Source organism: Colossoma macropomum, unplaced genomic scaffold, assembly GCF_904425465.1.
Source record: "Colossoma macropomum unplaced genomic scaffold, Colossoma_macropomum, whole genome shotgun sequence".
NCBI classification, from domain to species: Eukaryota; Metazoa; Chordata; class Actinopteri; order Characiformes; family Serrasalmidae; genus Colossoma; species Colossoma macropomum.
The window spans coordinates 26,661,581-26,678,872 of record NW_023494802.1 but is presented as its reverse complement, the minus strand read 5'-3'; the positions used below and the strand labels follow the sequence as shown (position 1 = coordinate 26,678,872).

The window sequence follows — 17,292 nt, the reverse complement described above, 5'->3', positions numbered from 1 at the left end:
TATCTGACCTCATCTTAGTATTCACTGTTAAAGCTGTTAAAGTTAACCCATTAATGTGATAAATTATTACTGCCATTCTTGGGTATTGATTGTATATATTATATTTACAGTAGCTAGTTCAAACATGAAGTCACCTGGGTGTGGTTAATGAAAACTTGAACTGCACTTCCTTTAGAAATCACAATATCTTCATGTTCAAGTTCATAGAAACCCTGTGTTCATATGATGAAAATAATGTTATTGAATTAGTGAAAGTGATAGATACACTGAAAAATGAATGATGAAGCTTATTTTGTCTACAGAAACAAGAAAATGCACTTATTTTCAAATGAAGAAAAACTTTTTTTCTTTAGGGTTCATTTTTTTTATAATTGTTTATTTTATTTAATGTATTTATTAACTGTTATTTTGTGAACGTCTAATCAATATTATTTTAGGTGTTTAACAGGCCTAATTCATTTACTTAATCGAGCTAGCTGCATAAATGAATGTTAAACCTTCTGTGTTTTTGTTTTTTCAATACAACAATATAAAACAGCAATATAAACAGGTTTAATTCAATATTTTAAAAATAAATACTTTTCAGTTAAAACTGTGGAGCGTATTTTGTTTAAAACTGTGGATATCTGAATAGCAATAAAGGTTAAAACGCCTAACCCTATCCTTGTGCTCTCAGACACAAACCAGGCCATAGACAGCTGCGAAGCGCTTGTATTGAGCTTGCTGAGCGTTATGCCTGTCAGGCTGTGTTTTTTACAGTGTGATGTTGAATTAATCAGCTGCAGCTCCGGAAACACGGGTGATGTAAGGACGGGAAGTGCTGATGGGTCTTTTATGATGGGATTCGTCTGCGTTATAATGCACTAGCAGCCAGATCAATTGTCTGAGGTTCGAGGTAAAATCAGCCCCTGAGGACTGCTTAGCTCTGTGGTGCGGATCTAAGGGAATGTGTAGAGTGCCTGAGTGTGTATGTGGGTGTATGTGTTTGTGGTGTGACTCTCAGGGCCTATTTCTCATTGGTTGTTAATGTTTTGTCTCAAGGTCCAAGCTGACGCAGGGGTGAGGCACTGGGTTGTAAAGGTGATAGAGTGTTGGGAGTTCCTCCTCTTTTGGCGACGTGAACATGTGTATAGATGCATGAGCTGCTGACTCAGCAGGTTTCTGTCTCTTCGGAGAGTGAACTCTAATCAGAGCTCTCACGGGCCCCTCCATGCACTGACGCGTGCAGTGGATGACAGCCACTGCGTGTCTGACAGCCAGAATTTTGTGTCAATGCTATGTCTACTAGCATCACGTGTACGTACCTCTAGCATTTATGAAACACAAATGGTACATTCATTGTTAAAGTTCTTGAATAAAAATGTATTACTCAGAAGCACAAATAATGGATTTGAATTTAAGTGTACTTTATGCTTGATTTACAGGTCATACAGCTAGTTTATCTGCAAACTACTCTGCTGGAGTTAAATTTGTCTCTTTAAATACATCTGTGCACCGGCATGCAGCACATCTACCCTTCATTTATTTATTTTCCAGTCCAATGTTACTGAGAAAAGGAAAGAGACAGAAAAGAAATAAAAGTACAAATCAAACAAAGCAACTGCTGGTGTTCTCCAAAGGCCTGACCTTAACATCACTGAATGTGTTTGGAATTACCTGGATTGTGAGGAGCAGAAAGAATGTAAGTAGTAAAAACAACTAAATGCTAAAAATCTGATGTGTTTCTAAAATGTTGCTCAAAGTGCAACATTAGCAATATAGTTCTATATCAGCATCAACTCTGCACACTTAAAATGTAGTGCAAGTAAAATGCAGCACATAACATACAGTACCAGTTTATTAGCTACCTTGTAGCTGCACTTGTCGGTCATTTTATCAGAAACACAAGTGCAACGAACAGGTGCACTTTGTAGGTATACATTTACTGCTGATCACATTATTTGGGTTCTCAGCTCTTCAGTGACACAGTAGTATGGTGCAGTGGTATTAACTGTGCAACAGGTGGGCTACAGTCAGTAATTATAAATCTACATAGTGCACCTATGTAGTAAGTGTATCTGATAAAATGAGCAGTGAGTGTAGATATAAGATAGGTGTCGCTAATAAACTGGCACCATAGTATAACTTTGTCTTTTGGACAAATACAAACAGCAGCATCCCTGAGCACTCCTCTCCTTCATTATCTCGCTGTTGCCCTCCCGACTTTGCTTCGACCCCTCAGGTCTACACTTGAACTCCAGCGGGGCACCGGGTGTCTAAAACATGGGCTATAAAAAGGCCACCCACATAAGGAAGCGGGCCAGTCATCTATCACTTGACTCTGACATGCAGCTTTTTTCGTGCCATGGCTCTTTTTTCCGCTCCCCTGACGCTGCCGCTTGTTAATATGACAGCTCTGATGCCTAGCTGCCACTCCGCTCTAGCTCACTTCATTACGGCTGCCCAGAGGTGACCTTCATCTCCCTCTCTTTCTCTCCGACTCTCTCGCTCCACTCGTCCACCACCTCTCATGTCCTCGCTGACGCGGTCACTCTCCTGACTCTTTCTGTCATTAGTGGATAGTATTGTATTTTTGCCATCATGTAGTGGGTGGTTTACATAGAGAGGTAAGGAGAGGAGAGGAGAGGAGAGAAGAGAGAGCATTGCTCCATTTTTGACCACCTATCCGCACAGTTTTAAAGGGACTATAAAACATTCTCACTTAAAACACAAACACTGTCTCAAAAGTACTGTCCACTCTCCTGTCCATACAGCCCATTTATGCAAATTAATCAACGCATCAGCCTATTTTGTATGAATAGACTGGTGGTTTTAATGAAGATGCTTGACAGAATGCTCAGTAAGTGAGTGAGTGAGTGAGTAAGTAAGTTGTCAAAGCAGGGGCTACTTTGAGGAATCCACAGTATAAAATAGCTGTAATTTGTTTACTTTCACTTACATGCAGGGCTCGTACATCTTTTAAACAATGGAATTCCATGACTTTTCCATGACATAAAATGAAATTTCCATGCCTAACATTTAGCATAGTGCTAGGCGATATATCATCTATACCAGGGGTCGGCAACATGCGCCTCCATAGCCGCATGCACCTCTTTAACTGCCCTGTTGCGGCTCCACAGCAGAATTAGATTTTTAGGTAAAAATAAAATAATCCTCTACTGCAGTAAAACAAAGGTCTGCTGATCGTTCTATAACAGTTTTAGCAATAAACAGTCTTAAATGCTGGAGTTGTATATGTATAACTGCTAATTCACCCTTTAAACCTGAAGATTGGCGCGCAGACTACTGGTCACAATAGCAATGCAGAAAGTTTCCTGCAGGAGATGCGATTAAAGTGGCTATAGCTGAGTCTGCATTTTTGTTTGGATTATAGTCTTGGCCTATACCTGTGCATTAGCACATACTGATACATATTTACAGCCAAGATGGTAAAATGGACATAAAATGTTGTGGCTCCCAAGGTGGTTTCATTTTTATTGAAAGGACAAAATGGCTCTTCTTAACATTCTGGTTGCCGACCCCTGATCTATAATGATATATGAACACACAAACCCTGTATATAGCTTTCATGTGTTTGCTATTACTCTAAAATGTAGAAAATAATAAAAAGAAAAAGAAAACCCTCCTATAAGTAGGCATGTCACACTGACCTGTCTCTCAGACATCACATAGAGGTAGTTGCAGTCCACGGAAAAGGCCATGTCTCTGAGGATAGGACTGCCGTCTTTAATGACAGACACTGTCTCGTACTGCACTCCACCATGAGGGGGACCATCCACACGAATCTGAAAGAAGAAGAATAAGAAAGACACACATGAGTAAATAACCGACATAACCCCTATTTTGATATTATATTGCCATCAGATAATATAACATTATTGACTTGGACATGCATTTCATAACATTTTTATCTGCTTCAACATCAGAGTCTGACGCTCCCAATACAATACACATTACCATACATGTGGTAAAGCAGGATTCAGTGTATCATGATGCCTCATGACTAGGGCTGTCACAGTCGATTATATCATACATACATACATACATCATCTAAACCGCTTATCCTTCTGGGTCGCGGTGGGGTGCTGGAGCCTATTCCAGCTGTCATTGGGCAGAAGGCAGGATACACCCTGGACAGGTCGCCAGTCCATCGCAGGGCAGACAGACAGACATACACATTCACACACTCACTCACACCTAGGGGCAATTTTAACAAGTCCAATTGGCCTGACTGCATGTTTTTGGACAGTGGGAGGAAACCCACGCAGACAGGGGGAGAACAGGCAAACTCCACACAGAAATGATCCTGGTCACCCGGCCGGGAATCGAACCCAGGCCATTCTTGCTGTGAGCCGTGCCGCCTCGATTATCATCACAGAAACTACCAACTAATCATTACTGATTTATCGAGAAGGTAAATTTTAATCAATTATTTAATTATTTTAACTGAGTAATTGAGTTTAACTCATTAATCTTGACAGCCTAATCACACAACAGTTAAGACTCAAAGAAAGGGCTAAAATAATGGTGGTTAAAAGTTAAATAAATATATAGGTCCATTAATATTTTTAAACAACAAAGCTTCTCTATTATTCTTAACAGCTTTAATGTATAACCATCTTACTTTACTCTTTGCAAAGGATCATTTACTCAATTAAAAAAACTTAGTAATCACTTGTTATTCTTACCAAGGCCACAAAGTCACACTGTCAAATGAGTCTGTTGAATGACATCAAAGCTCGCATATGTGACATGGCGGTCTCATCCTTTAGTCATTAAGCCATTTAGCCCAACTCCCCACGCAGCCATTAGTGGCAGACGCACTGGGATTGCCTCGCAAGTGGTGCTGTGTTTGTGTGTGTGTGTGTGTGTTGGGGGGGAGGGGGGTCAACTTTGGGTCAGCCGTCTGTCTAGTGAGACTTCACAATGGCAGAATAGAGGGGGCGTGACAGCGCAGAAGCACCAAAAGACTGATCTTGACGTGAAGTCGAACTTCAAAGCCTTGTGATGGGACAAAACAGCATAGTCCTGTCTAGAAGATACTTGAAGCACAAGTTCAACCTTATGGCTAAATAATGAGGCTGTACTAAAGATAATAAAATCCCAATTACTTGGTACTGGTGAAATTCAAAGATTGACCGTGAAACTAGACTTGATTTTTAGGCAGCAATTTTGCCTAAATCAAATTACTAAATTTTACCAGAAACTTATTTACAGAAACTTGTTTCTTTATTTTTGCACTGGAGTCAGGCTAATGTGGCTCACCAATTTGCACAGACTGGATGCTTAAATCACGCACTTGCTTTTAACCACATCAGGCTATTAAATAATGTCAAATAAACTTGCAGATGTAGTTTCTGACGCTGTATGACATACTATTATTTATAAAAATAGTCAAATTTAGGCTTCAGTGGTTGCTACTGTTGTTTCCAGCTATGCAATAAATATGGTCAGCTATTACAGATAACAGTATAACATACAATGTGAGAAACCACATAGGCAAGTCAATTTGAGATTACTTAACAACTCAACACAGTTTGAGGCAAATATGTGATGATTCAAACATGTAGTTTACACAATGTTAACTGGTAAGCTATAAGCCCCCATTACTTGTTAGCTACATTAGCCTCATAGCTTCAGCTCAGTACTAAAAACATGTCTGAATGGCTGATCATTTAAACAATTTGGACAGTTGATTTTCTGCTGAACTTTTCCTTTATGTGCTGTAGTGCTACTGCCTTTATGACTTTAGGACTTTTACCCTCCAGTCTTGATTTCTAGGCATTGATATGGCTTGAAGAAACCACAGATATAGAATCAGCACTGTCATCCAAGGTTTTACATACACGTCAGTCAATTATTTTCTAACAAATCAAATAACTACAGAGTAGTAAAAAGTCAGGATTACTGCCTTCTTCCTTTGCACACAGTGCATGCAACCAATCATTAATTCTCACATCAATTGCGCTGTGAAAGAGCACTGAATCAGATGTGACTGTGGAACTAGAATGCCTGGTACTTGTTGAGACTCCCCTAAAGCATGAATCAATGGTCGTGCAATGCAATCGTTCCTCCGGAGCAACATAACCTTGAGCAAAGTCAAGAGTAGCCAATCGCAACTGCAAAATCTCCAGCATAGTGGGTCCAACCACTATAGCATCGCTGTATGGTCATGGATGAGAAAAGCATGCGTGCTGGGGGAGGAAATCTCACAGCCCCTCAAGCCCCTAAACTGACATTTACAGTGTGCCAACACACACTCGTAAAGGTAAATATGTTCATACATAAAACATGTCACTCGGTCAGTGAGGCCTTTCTCCTCGGCTGAGCTGACCAAGAACACACTGCACTGACTTTCTGTCACCCGCAGCCAACTATTCTACAGACAAGGCTTAAAGGAGCACTGCGTTTTACCTGACCTTCAGTGTTAGGATAGCAGAGAGCTAAGAATTAAAGTGAAATTTAATCAAATTTTCAACATTTCTGCCTAATACAATCACTGAGAAACAAACTAATTCACAATGTTTTGATGTGAAGGGGTGCAATGTAAAAAAAAAACATACCAACTCTGATTTCTGATTCACAGATTTTTTTTATATGTTGATGATAAAATAATGATGAATTTAAAAGAAACAGGATTTCCTTGGGGACTGTTTTGCCTGACGATGTCATGTGTTTATATCCATATATGGATTTTACAAAATGTTTTAGGTTCAAAACTGTGATAAAACAATGTCTGAGAGAATGATGGAAAGCTCTGCACCTTGCTCTACAATTTGTATAGTATTTTAGATTCTTTGAGTTTTTCCTGAAACACAAAATGCCAGTTATATCTGGCAATTCACAGCTAACAACTAACAATCACAGCTGTCAATAAAGCACCGTTTGACTAATACTACTGAAATCAGATTTTTCATCAGTTGAGCCCTAATATTTCAAATGTGATATCTAGCTATTTATGTTAAATCTTTACAATCTTTTAAAAAGTGCACACATACAGCCACACAAGCTCAGATGTCTGCCTGCTCTAACTCACATTCAGTTGCCCTCGCTCATTCATTTTTGCTGTCTCTCTATGAAAAGGTCTGAGAGAGAGATCATTTTTTATTGCAGGGGACATTTATTATTCTCTGTAATGACTTCTGCAGTTTTACTTTGTGTTCACTTTCCATATTTTCAGTTTTATTTTGTATGCTTGCTTTCTGTATTTTCAATATCCACTCCTCTGCAATGTCTGCAATTGTGATTTCTGTGGACCCTCCCCTGTGTGTGTGTGTGTCTGCATGTGTGTAACGGAATATAAATTAATGTTCGTAACCCCCCCCTTAGCTGCAGTTCTGTCCCAAGGTCTCCAAATCTCAGTGTTTTCCAGCTGCCTTTTACATTAAGAAGTCAGACACTGAAGGACTTAAACTTAGAGCTTGACCCATGCATCATTCGGCCAATAACATCAGCCAATATTGGGGCTTCCTAAATGTTTTGGTGTCACCAGATAAACCATTAATATTTAGAAGTGATTTGTTTGATACTGTAATGAACACAATGCTCTAATATGGAGGGAATCTGCATTTTAACTAGGGCTTTCACAATAATGACATTTTCAGGGCGCTGGGCAGAAGGCAGAAGCATATTTGGAAAATTACATGCAAACCTGATGTGAGCAGCCAGGTCGCACCAGGTTCGGACAACTATTTCAAGCTATAATGTGCAGAGTCATGAGCAAAAGCTAGAATACACTAATTATACAGTATACGCTGTAGTCAAATTACACGTTTTGTTGATTTTCTAAGTTAAAGTAAGTTAACACATCCTCTTCAGGGAACAAACTTAAATATGGCATTTTTTCTGAAAATTGTATTGCACAATGTCTGTGTATTTGCCAAGTTAAACATATCGGGGAACATTAAAAAAAGTTTGGCATAGACCACATTTTACTTTCCCACAATATATTCAATTCTGCAAATAAAGAGTAAATGTGCATTACAATGTGTTGTCTATATAGAATGTGTACTTATTTTCAGTTAGAAAGCCAGCAAAACATGCAATTTGACGAGTGGTGCTTAAACATTTGCATATGACTATATGTTACGCCTCAGTGTATTCACAGGAATCAAGGTCTGCATAGACACACACACATTTGCACTTACACTAATGCAGGGCTACTATTCCTAGCCCTTCATCCATTGTAGAGGGCAATGTAGTACACAGCTCAGTGCAGTAGTGTCTCCAGGGGTGGGACACCTGAAGAAAACATTTCTCATCTGCTCTCTATCTTCACCCGCACCTCGCACCATCCTTCTCACTTTCTCTCTCTCCCTCTCTGTCCTTTAATTATTCACACACCTCTTACTCACTGTTCCTTTAGTCGCAACCCTGGCTGCTGGACAGAATAGCAAATGTTTGGTTGTAGGCTATTTTCCTTTCATTGAGGCTATTTTGTTTTTCTGTTTGTTTTCTCATTTCAACAGTGGCTTGTGGGTGGTCTCACACACGGTATGTTGATGAATGGGTTTGAAGGAATCTATATGCAATTTCAGAAGCTTACATAGAAAAAAACAAGTGCGTGGGTGCATGCTGCTTCTAACAATAATATGTAAGTCAAAGTAAAGGCGTCTTCGGCCTCCATGCAAGAGGAGCTCCAAGAAATTCCACACAAGCCTCCTGGCTGGCTTCTATTTTTTATTCTGAACACAATCATGCTTCAAAAGTCCTATAGTTCCACAGTGGGCCTGCTATCAAAGCGTAAAGCCTTTCTCTCTCTCTCCCTCTCCCCGCTCCTTTCTGAGGCTGAGGACTCTTTTAATGCTCAGGTGTGCGTGGATGCGAAGTGACATGCGGTGCTTGAAGGCCGCGGCTGTAACACATGCATTATGGGAGATGCTATTGTAGTACAGCAGGAAGAACAAAAGAGTCTGTTTTAAACCATCAGAGAGACAGAGAGAGAGAGAGAGAGAGAGAGAAGGCTTGCTTGCTGACACCTGAATTCTTCAAGCTGACACAGGTGATGGATTAGATGTGTAATCCAGGCAGACTGGGACTTGTGAAAAAAAATGGAAAACTCTCTACAGGAGCAAGGGAGACCGCCACAGAGAGAGGGATGGAAGGGGAGTTGTTGTAAAAGTTGAAATAACCCAGCTCTCCCCCTGACTACGCATATGGACAAGAACCACAATCTTTTTAAGGAGCCATAAGCATCTATTGTGCTTTGAGACACAGAACTTTAAGACTAATGTATGCAAATGACCTATGTTCTGATTGGCTGCCCTGTTTTGTGCCTCATTCAAAAATCAATCCAAGCTGAAACACTACTTATAACTAGTATGAATGGGCAGAGCCAAACTACTGTAGGCTGAATAGGCAGATATTTTTGTGACATCACAGAAACAACGAATTGAAAACAGGCTGTTTTTGCCAGGATTAGTATGCTCTTAAAAATAAATGTTCCTAAATGGTTCTTGCCTTGGATGTATGGTTCTGCAGGAAAATCTGATTTTTAAGTTCCCTGTAAAGGTTGTGTTAAAAAAAAATCAAAATATCAACAAAACATGTAATTTGACCAGGGAAGGGGCAAATGATGGTATTTTTCACACACTGTGATCGAAAACACTTAACATTTTAAAATTTTAAAAAGCAATTAAAAACGGGGAACCAAAGTACAATTTTTATAACGTTTTGGTCAAGCTTTAACTGAATAAACGTAACCGTTTTCCTGCTATAGTTATTTCAATAGCTTGAATATATGAACAGCATGCTATATCAAACGAATGCTATTACTCAAATTAGTTTCAGTTTGGATTGCTGGAGAAGGAATGAAAAGATAACTCCTCTATTCAGAACAAAATAAAATGAAAACTATTTCATTATAATATCTGGTCCTTTGATAGTCAACAAGAACAAAAGAATAATATTATTAATCATTTAGTAACATTTTAAATCAGCTCGAGTTTTTACTTGATTTTGTTTAAGTTTCTTCGGTTACGTTCTGTGAAATGTACTGTTTATCCTTGAACCATCTGTAATCTCCATTTATTGTACAGTCCACTGAATAGATTGTATTTTTTAGGAATAGTGTATTTATTACATATATACTACATAGTGTATTTATCCACCTTATACCCTTGATTAGTGCTGTTTCGTATGATATGCAGCTCTGTGGTTCCAGGGGGTCTGTACCTTGCTGTGAGGAGAGGAATCGTAATCAAGCTTGATGCGAGTTGGACACTGGCTCTCCAGGCCCAGGAATTGGACACCTCTGATCTAAATGACTTGATCTGTGCCTGTTGCTGTGGAAAAGATCATATGACTGAGAGAGCATTCGTAGTGCTGAGTGTAGGTCACTGGCAGACTAGTGCCACATAGGTGTTGAAATTAGGCTTGGAAAATGAGCTCCAGTGTAGCCCTGCCAGACCATGAATGTTGTGCAATGCTCTACATCGGTTCTGCTTGCCTGTTCCTGGTTGTTGGTTGTGGTTGTTCTGTGTTGCCACTTAGGCTACTAATACTTTAGGTATACAATGTGTTGCCACTTTATTAGATACTTTTTGTCTACACTCATTGACCATTATATCAGAAACACCTACCATGTAGATGCACATTGTAGGTTTACAAATTACTGACTGAAGCCCATCTGTTGCTGCATAATTTGTCAGTGTTTTTTTCATGAAACACTTCAAATCTAGATGCTTGTAACTTTTAAAAGATGTGATTCTGTGAACCTTGCACAATTTTAATGCAGCTTGTGTATCTTGTTCCAAAACACTCATAAAGAGTGCAGAGCAGGTAACTGTTTCCCATCAGACAGCTTAAAACTCACATGGACATGTAGATAGTAATCTTGATAGTTGCGCTCTGCTTAGCGTGCAACAGATATCAGACATGGGCTGAGTTTTGCCTATGTTTTACAAAAATATTCACAGATATTTACATACATTGGTTTCCCTCAAAATAAGGCTGCCAAGTCTTTAATATGTTTAAAAAGGTGCTCATTTCTATTGACTATATGTAGAAAAGCTTTTAATGGGTGTAATGTATTTGAATATGGTCAGTGGCAGGAGAAATAATGGTCTTATTCTGCCTGTTAACCCCAAAGTCTTTTGCCTTAACCCCTCCTGAGCAGGATGAGCTGATGACATTTGACCCTGTTAGAGCAGGGAAACCCCTCAGGCGTGAAGTAATTAGGGTCCGTGACCGAGTGCTGTCTGGACAGAGAGTCTCTCTCTCTCTCTCGCTTGCTCTCTCTCTCACTCTTCCATGGTAATCCAGTCAGCGCTTGGATCGGGCAGATAAAGAAGCAGTCAGTGTGTGCGAATCAACAAACGAGCCAACACGGTTAAAATGGATTACGGCAGATTTGAGATAGACCACAGGACAGATTAAACTGTCAGTCTGAGACGGTGCTCTCTCACTGTCTCTCTCTCTCTCTCGCCCATATTCACACATCCATTTCCAGACAAGGTACCCCATTGTGTAGGATTCCCATAGAGATCACAGCAGGTCCGTGAATACATCCTTCATGAGGGAGTGTTTTATAGACTTTATGATAGCCACACATTCAAAGATATTCAATACTGCAATTCCAACAAAGATTTTATGATCAATTATTTAACAAGCCTGGACTGCCTTAATACCAGAATGTTGACTTCAGTATAGCATCCCAATAAATGATATCAAAATACTACACAAAAAATATAAAACTTACAAAAGATTAAGCCTAAGCCTGATCTAAACCACCATTTCTGTGACAATAGGCCAAGACTTAATCAAGGGTTGCCCAATGTGATCCACATGCCTATAAAGTTTAGTTCCGACTAGAGGTGGGCGGTATGGCAAAAACACACACACACACACACACACACACACACATCATCTAAACCGCTTATCCTTCTGGGTCACGGTGGGGTGCTGGAGCCTATCCCAGCTGTCATTGGGCAGAAGGCAGGTTACACCCTGGACAGGTCGCCAGTCCATCACAGGGCAGATGGTAAAAACATACTAACCAAAAATGCAACATTTTTTACTGAAAAGATTTTACTGAAACCCTGCAAAAACAGTGTGGGTCACGAAACAAAACTCCCACATTAGTACTGGGTGTGACCACCATTTGCCTGAAGCAGCGCAACACATTTCTAGGAAAAAATCCTAAAAAAAAAATCAATCTGCTGCAAAATGGGAGCCAGTCCAAAAGTGTTACATTTCTATTTTTGACTAGTTTCTAACAATATATATCTCAGTACTTCAAGGCATTTTCTGATGACTGATCAATTTAAACTGAGACAAAGCAATAGTACTTGCGAGTTTATAGATGCAAAGAGTATATTCAGCATTTTGCACAGCATACTGCATTACAGCCAATTAAGCAGGACTAATTATGTTTTGTTTGTAATGAAACAGTTGGTCAGTGCTCTTTAAGTACTGGCGATATCCACAATATGCTCAGAGAGGTGTACAGTCGATTTGTCACAGTAATATTAAAAAAATCATTATATTGCCCACCCCTAGTTCCAGAGATAACTTTGGCTGGAATTAAATGAAACACAGTTGCACTCCCAAAACACTTGTTATGTTTAAAACACATTCAATAATAACTTATACTGTAAAGCAATACATAAAGCATTGGTTTACTCCCAATGTTATTTTATGTAACATCATCAGTATTTTGGTAACATCATTCAAGTTACAATATGGCAAAAATAGTGAATCTTATTAAGTAATATCCTGTAATTATCTGTTTATAGTATTTTTTTTCAAATATGAGTTCATCTTCGTTGCTATACAGCTTTCTGAAATATAATGGAATCATCTACAGCTCGGATCATCATCAAACATTTCTTTGTGTTTGCAGCTCCCTTCAAATAACCTGAAACTCATAAAGTTGTAGAGCAGTAGCATCATATTAGAATCATTTTATACATGTACCTGCAACAAACTTGGTTTTATATTATGGAAAACAGTGATTCCTAACTTTTTACCAGTCCACTGAATGTTCAAATATTCCTGAATTCTTTGAATACACGGATCAGATTAGGTTTAGATTAGATTAGGGCTAGAACTACATCACCAGGAGCAGTGTTCGGCACTCCTGGTTTAATCTATGTCCTAGAAACTGCTTGCATGCGACACATAAAGGCAATGCATGCATTAGAATTATTGCAGCAGCCTTGATGCAAAAGAAGGGTCAAATCTTAGATTTGCTAACTGAGTAAATGATCCCGTAATGCAAAGACGCACTCGCGTCATGGCCTACAGCTGATGAATGAGAGCTATATTAAAGGCCTTGTATAGCCTGGAGTTGAGAGAGAGGCCACGTACACTACATCTCTCCTCTTGTCCTTACAATTTTTCATTTAACTTCTGCCTACGCACTGTTGGCTATGGCTGCAAAGGCAGAAGTGGGTGGAATGCACACACACACACACACACACACACACACACACAATATTTTAAATTCTGCTGAGTCTGTAGATGTTCTACTTCAGCAAGGTGACTACACTTTCCGGCTGATTCTTCTGCACTGTATTTGAGACAGTCTACACGCGCACCTATCACTGTGCTGCCTTGTCAAAATAGAGCAAAAACAACCATCTGGATGTTAACACTGGCAGGGTCACAACTTTGTCTGTTGAATGAACACAAAAGTAAGCAAATTCACGCACAATTTATGTACTTCTGACTTCTCAAATTTAATGAAAAAACTTGTACATAGTGCCGTTGGCAGCTTACAACACTAACAAAGAACAAAGTGCTTGTATTATTAGACATGAATAAAAAACATTTTTTATTGAAGGAGGATATCCTTAAATGTCAAACACAGAGAAGAACTGGGCCATCACAGAGGGAGAGCGAGAGAGAGAAAGACAGAAAGAGTGAAAAAAGAGAAAGAGATAGAGAGAGAGAAAGAGAGCTTTCTAACTAATGTTTTTCTAAAATGATTTCTGCGTGTAAGAGTGATGTGTAAAGTGCTGCTCTTAATGTTGAAGTGGTGAGTATTTTTATCGTAGATGGTGCATTAAGCATATTTATCATATTAAGTTACTAATGCAAATCATCTAAAGTGTAAATGATTTCTAACACAGTGGCTTTTAGCTTGTTTCCAGGTTAAACGTACATGCACACACACAAACACATACACTTACATGTGCACACAAATCAATTTCAACATATTTTAGTACTGTTTTGTGAGATATAGAGAATAATATTTGCCAAATATAATAAAAATAAAACATAAGTATACAGTGCTACTGCCTAGTACCTGCACTGAATGGCCATTTTATTAGCCACACCTACCATATACAGAACAGTGCAGAAGTTTCCATTTATTTAATTTCCAGTCAAAATGGCTACTAAAGTGCAGGTTACTCCAGGAGATGTTTCTGAGGAATAATTGAAAAAACTTAAGCTTCCAAACTGGTGTTAAAAAAATGATGTAGACAAAAGAGAAATGTAGAGAAAAGAGAATGGGACTCCTAACAGCCATGCAAGACCTGGCAGAACCCCAAAACTACCATCATCAGATAGTACTGAAACTCGGCAAAGAATTGACACAGTGAATACAAAAACAGTTGATATTATACTTTGTTGTTGAGGCTTCACTGTCATTTTCTGTTAGAATGTGGCATTTTAATGTGTGTTAGTCTAGCAGGTATAGCAGGACTGGATGCTGGATTCAAGGTCCAGAGTTGAAGACCTCTGCTATAGCTCATCTTTATTTAATGCACAATTTGTGCAGGCCATCTCAAGCAGTGATCAGTTTCTGGTCACAGGACCACTGATGGCTGGATATTTTTGATTGGCAGACTAGCCCAGGTATGTGAAAACCCCAGCCATGTTTCTGTGCCTGGCACACTTATAAAAGCAAATACACTAACATGCAACAATGCTGGTATCACTGTGGTGCTGAGAACTGTCCACCACACAAACATTCTTTTTTCATTGACAGATGGGGTGGAGGGGGCTGATACATTCTGCAGCAACACAGTCACTAACTGTAGAGCAACAAAGTGCACCTATGTAGTAGGTGTTTCTGATAAAATGGCCAATGGCCAATGAGTGTACTAGGTAGGTATACCTAAAAAAACAAACAAAAGAGTGAATATAGACTCAATGTGAATTTAATATAGAGAGGATTTGAGTATGTGTGAGTTTGGTCAGTCTTCAAACGCTTTTCCCAGCAAACATACACGACCACATCAAAAGCATCCTTTTGGCACAAGCCTAAAGCTGGGAGGGACATCAGCCACAGAAGTCTTAGTGTCACACACACACACACAAACGCAAATATGTCCACACACTCTCAACGCCTTCCACACACAGTTCCCAGACATTCAAAACCACATGCAAATATGATCATGCACACCAATGTAAATAGCCTGAAAAAAGTATTCAGAGATGCACCACGCTTTGCACTTGCACACACAGACACACAGGTATGCAAAATCGATCGCATAAGTCAATCAGAAGTTAATCATATCTCCTAATTTTGATACAGTTTGCACGTGCCCTCTCCTTTCCTGTGTTGTGAACTTATCATGAACGCTCAATTAAAACATGGCTAAGCTAATTAAGTCAATTACCTGGAGACCCAACGTTTTTATCACTTTCCAATACTAACTAGAATAGAAGTAATAGAAGTGTACAAGTTTAGTATCCCACTTTTTATTCAATGTACTGATTAAATCTTCTTTGCTTTTAAGTGAACAAAAGTACAAGCGGTTTGTTTTTTGTTTGTCCTGAGGTGTTTTTGGCTGTCAATGCTGAGAATGGTAAATTTACATGTACAGTACATGGAAAAGGTGGAAGCATGCAGCAAGTTTCAAAATTCTTTTGCAATTATATCAATTTGACAAAATCCACCACAGCACAAAATGCTTTTTTGATATATAATTTAACCAAAGATGTGCAATATTTCACTAGTTTGCTGTGATGTACTCCTGCTTTAGTAAATCCAGTGTGTGGACATTAAAGAAACTGCATTTTATATTGTAACAAAGCATGCATATGCTCCACTCTGTTTGACTGAATGGCTTTATTCAATTAAGTTCATGCAATGTTTTTTTAAAGTGTAGGGTTCAATGGTTGCAAACAAATTAAAAACAGAATTATCACCAGTAACAAGACAAATTAAGACTGATGTGCTTGTACATTAGTACTGCAGTTATCTGGCTCTTTTAGTCTATAGTATTAAACACATTACTGTCAATTATCTCTTGTTTCTTTTTTATAAAGCGATCAAGCTCTGGCCTGTAACGTAATAGAAGCAGTATTGTGGTATGGACCTGTGGCATAATAACGCATGCTAAAGAAATGAATAACTCCCATTTCCACTATCAGTGTGAATTAACCCTTTCCTCCTGGGATAGCAAAATTGAGAATGACTTCAAAGGTGGATGCCATATACCTCATTAATCTTTCATCTATATTAAGAATCGGACACCCTGCGGCTAAATAACCTGTGCCATTCGTATTAAATGAATTTCCCAAAGTGGTGACCCCATGGCCCTCTCCATCCCAAGTGTAGGGGAGTAAAATCAGATGAGTATTTGGAATAAAGGTGGAAATCGGGACACATATCTGGAGCATATGAAATGTTTTCATACTTTTTGTGTGCTCCTAACAAATGATTGACATGTTTAAAAGACTCTCTGAACTGACCAGTGTGTAGATCACATGAACCAGAGTCAGCCTTTCACTCCTGCTTACAGCATGGAAACAGAAACCAGATCTTGAATGAATTAGGTACTGCGGTGCAATCGGATCAGAAATAACCCTAATTACTCAAAAAACTACGACCTATATTTAGAGCCGAGTAAAAGAGCTGAAGCACAGCCAAAATGGTGAACTCAGTCCAAGGCAGCTCATTGAGAGTGGGTTTTAGGGTAAAAACTCACGCTGAACATGTGGTGTTTGGTGTTTTTTTCCTAACGCTTAACTGGCCTAAAATGTCCCACACTGATATTTACTCTGAGGCCACATTCCTCCACCATCCGTTTTTGAGTGTCCTCTCGTCCCGCTGTCTGATCCACAAAGCAGTTTGGCAGACAGAGATTGTGGTTCCTTTAAGGTGAGCTCAGAAATGAGGTTGCCTACAGCGAGTAAAATGAGCTCAGAGAAAACAAACAGAGCACTTGTATATGTCTGTTCCGACCTCCAACGTGAATCCATCATTTTCACACGAACCTGTATACTCAGAGGCAAATTAAAGCAGTGGACTCACTAAAGAGGGTCAGTAAAGGTAGAATGAAGTGCACTGTGATGCTGGCAGAGCATTTATGCTGAGATCAGCCAACTTGCTAATTC

The 17,292-nt window shown here is 39.2% G+C and overlaps 1 protein-coding gene across 2 annotated transcripts in view; it reads right to left on the bottom strand.

Moving 5' to 3' along the window:
* Positions 1-17,292, bottom strand: part of plxna2 (plexin A2) — a 267,455-nt gene that overhangs the window by 150,287 nt on the left and 99,876 nt on the right. For both annotated transcript variants that reach the window (XM_036590910.1, XM_036590912.1), the window contains exon 4: positions 3,651-3,785. In XM_036590910.1, coding sequence (XP_036446803.1) covers positions 3,651-3,785 — 135 coding nt within the window. The remainder of the gene's footprint in view (positions 1-3,650; positions 3,786-17,292) is intronic.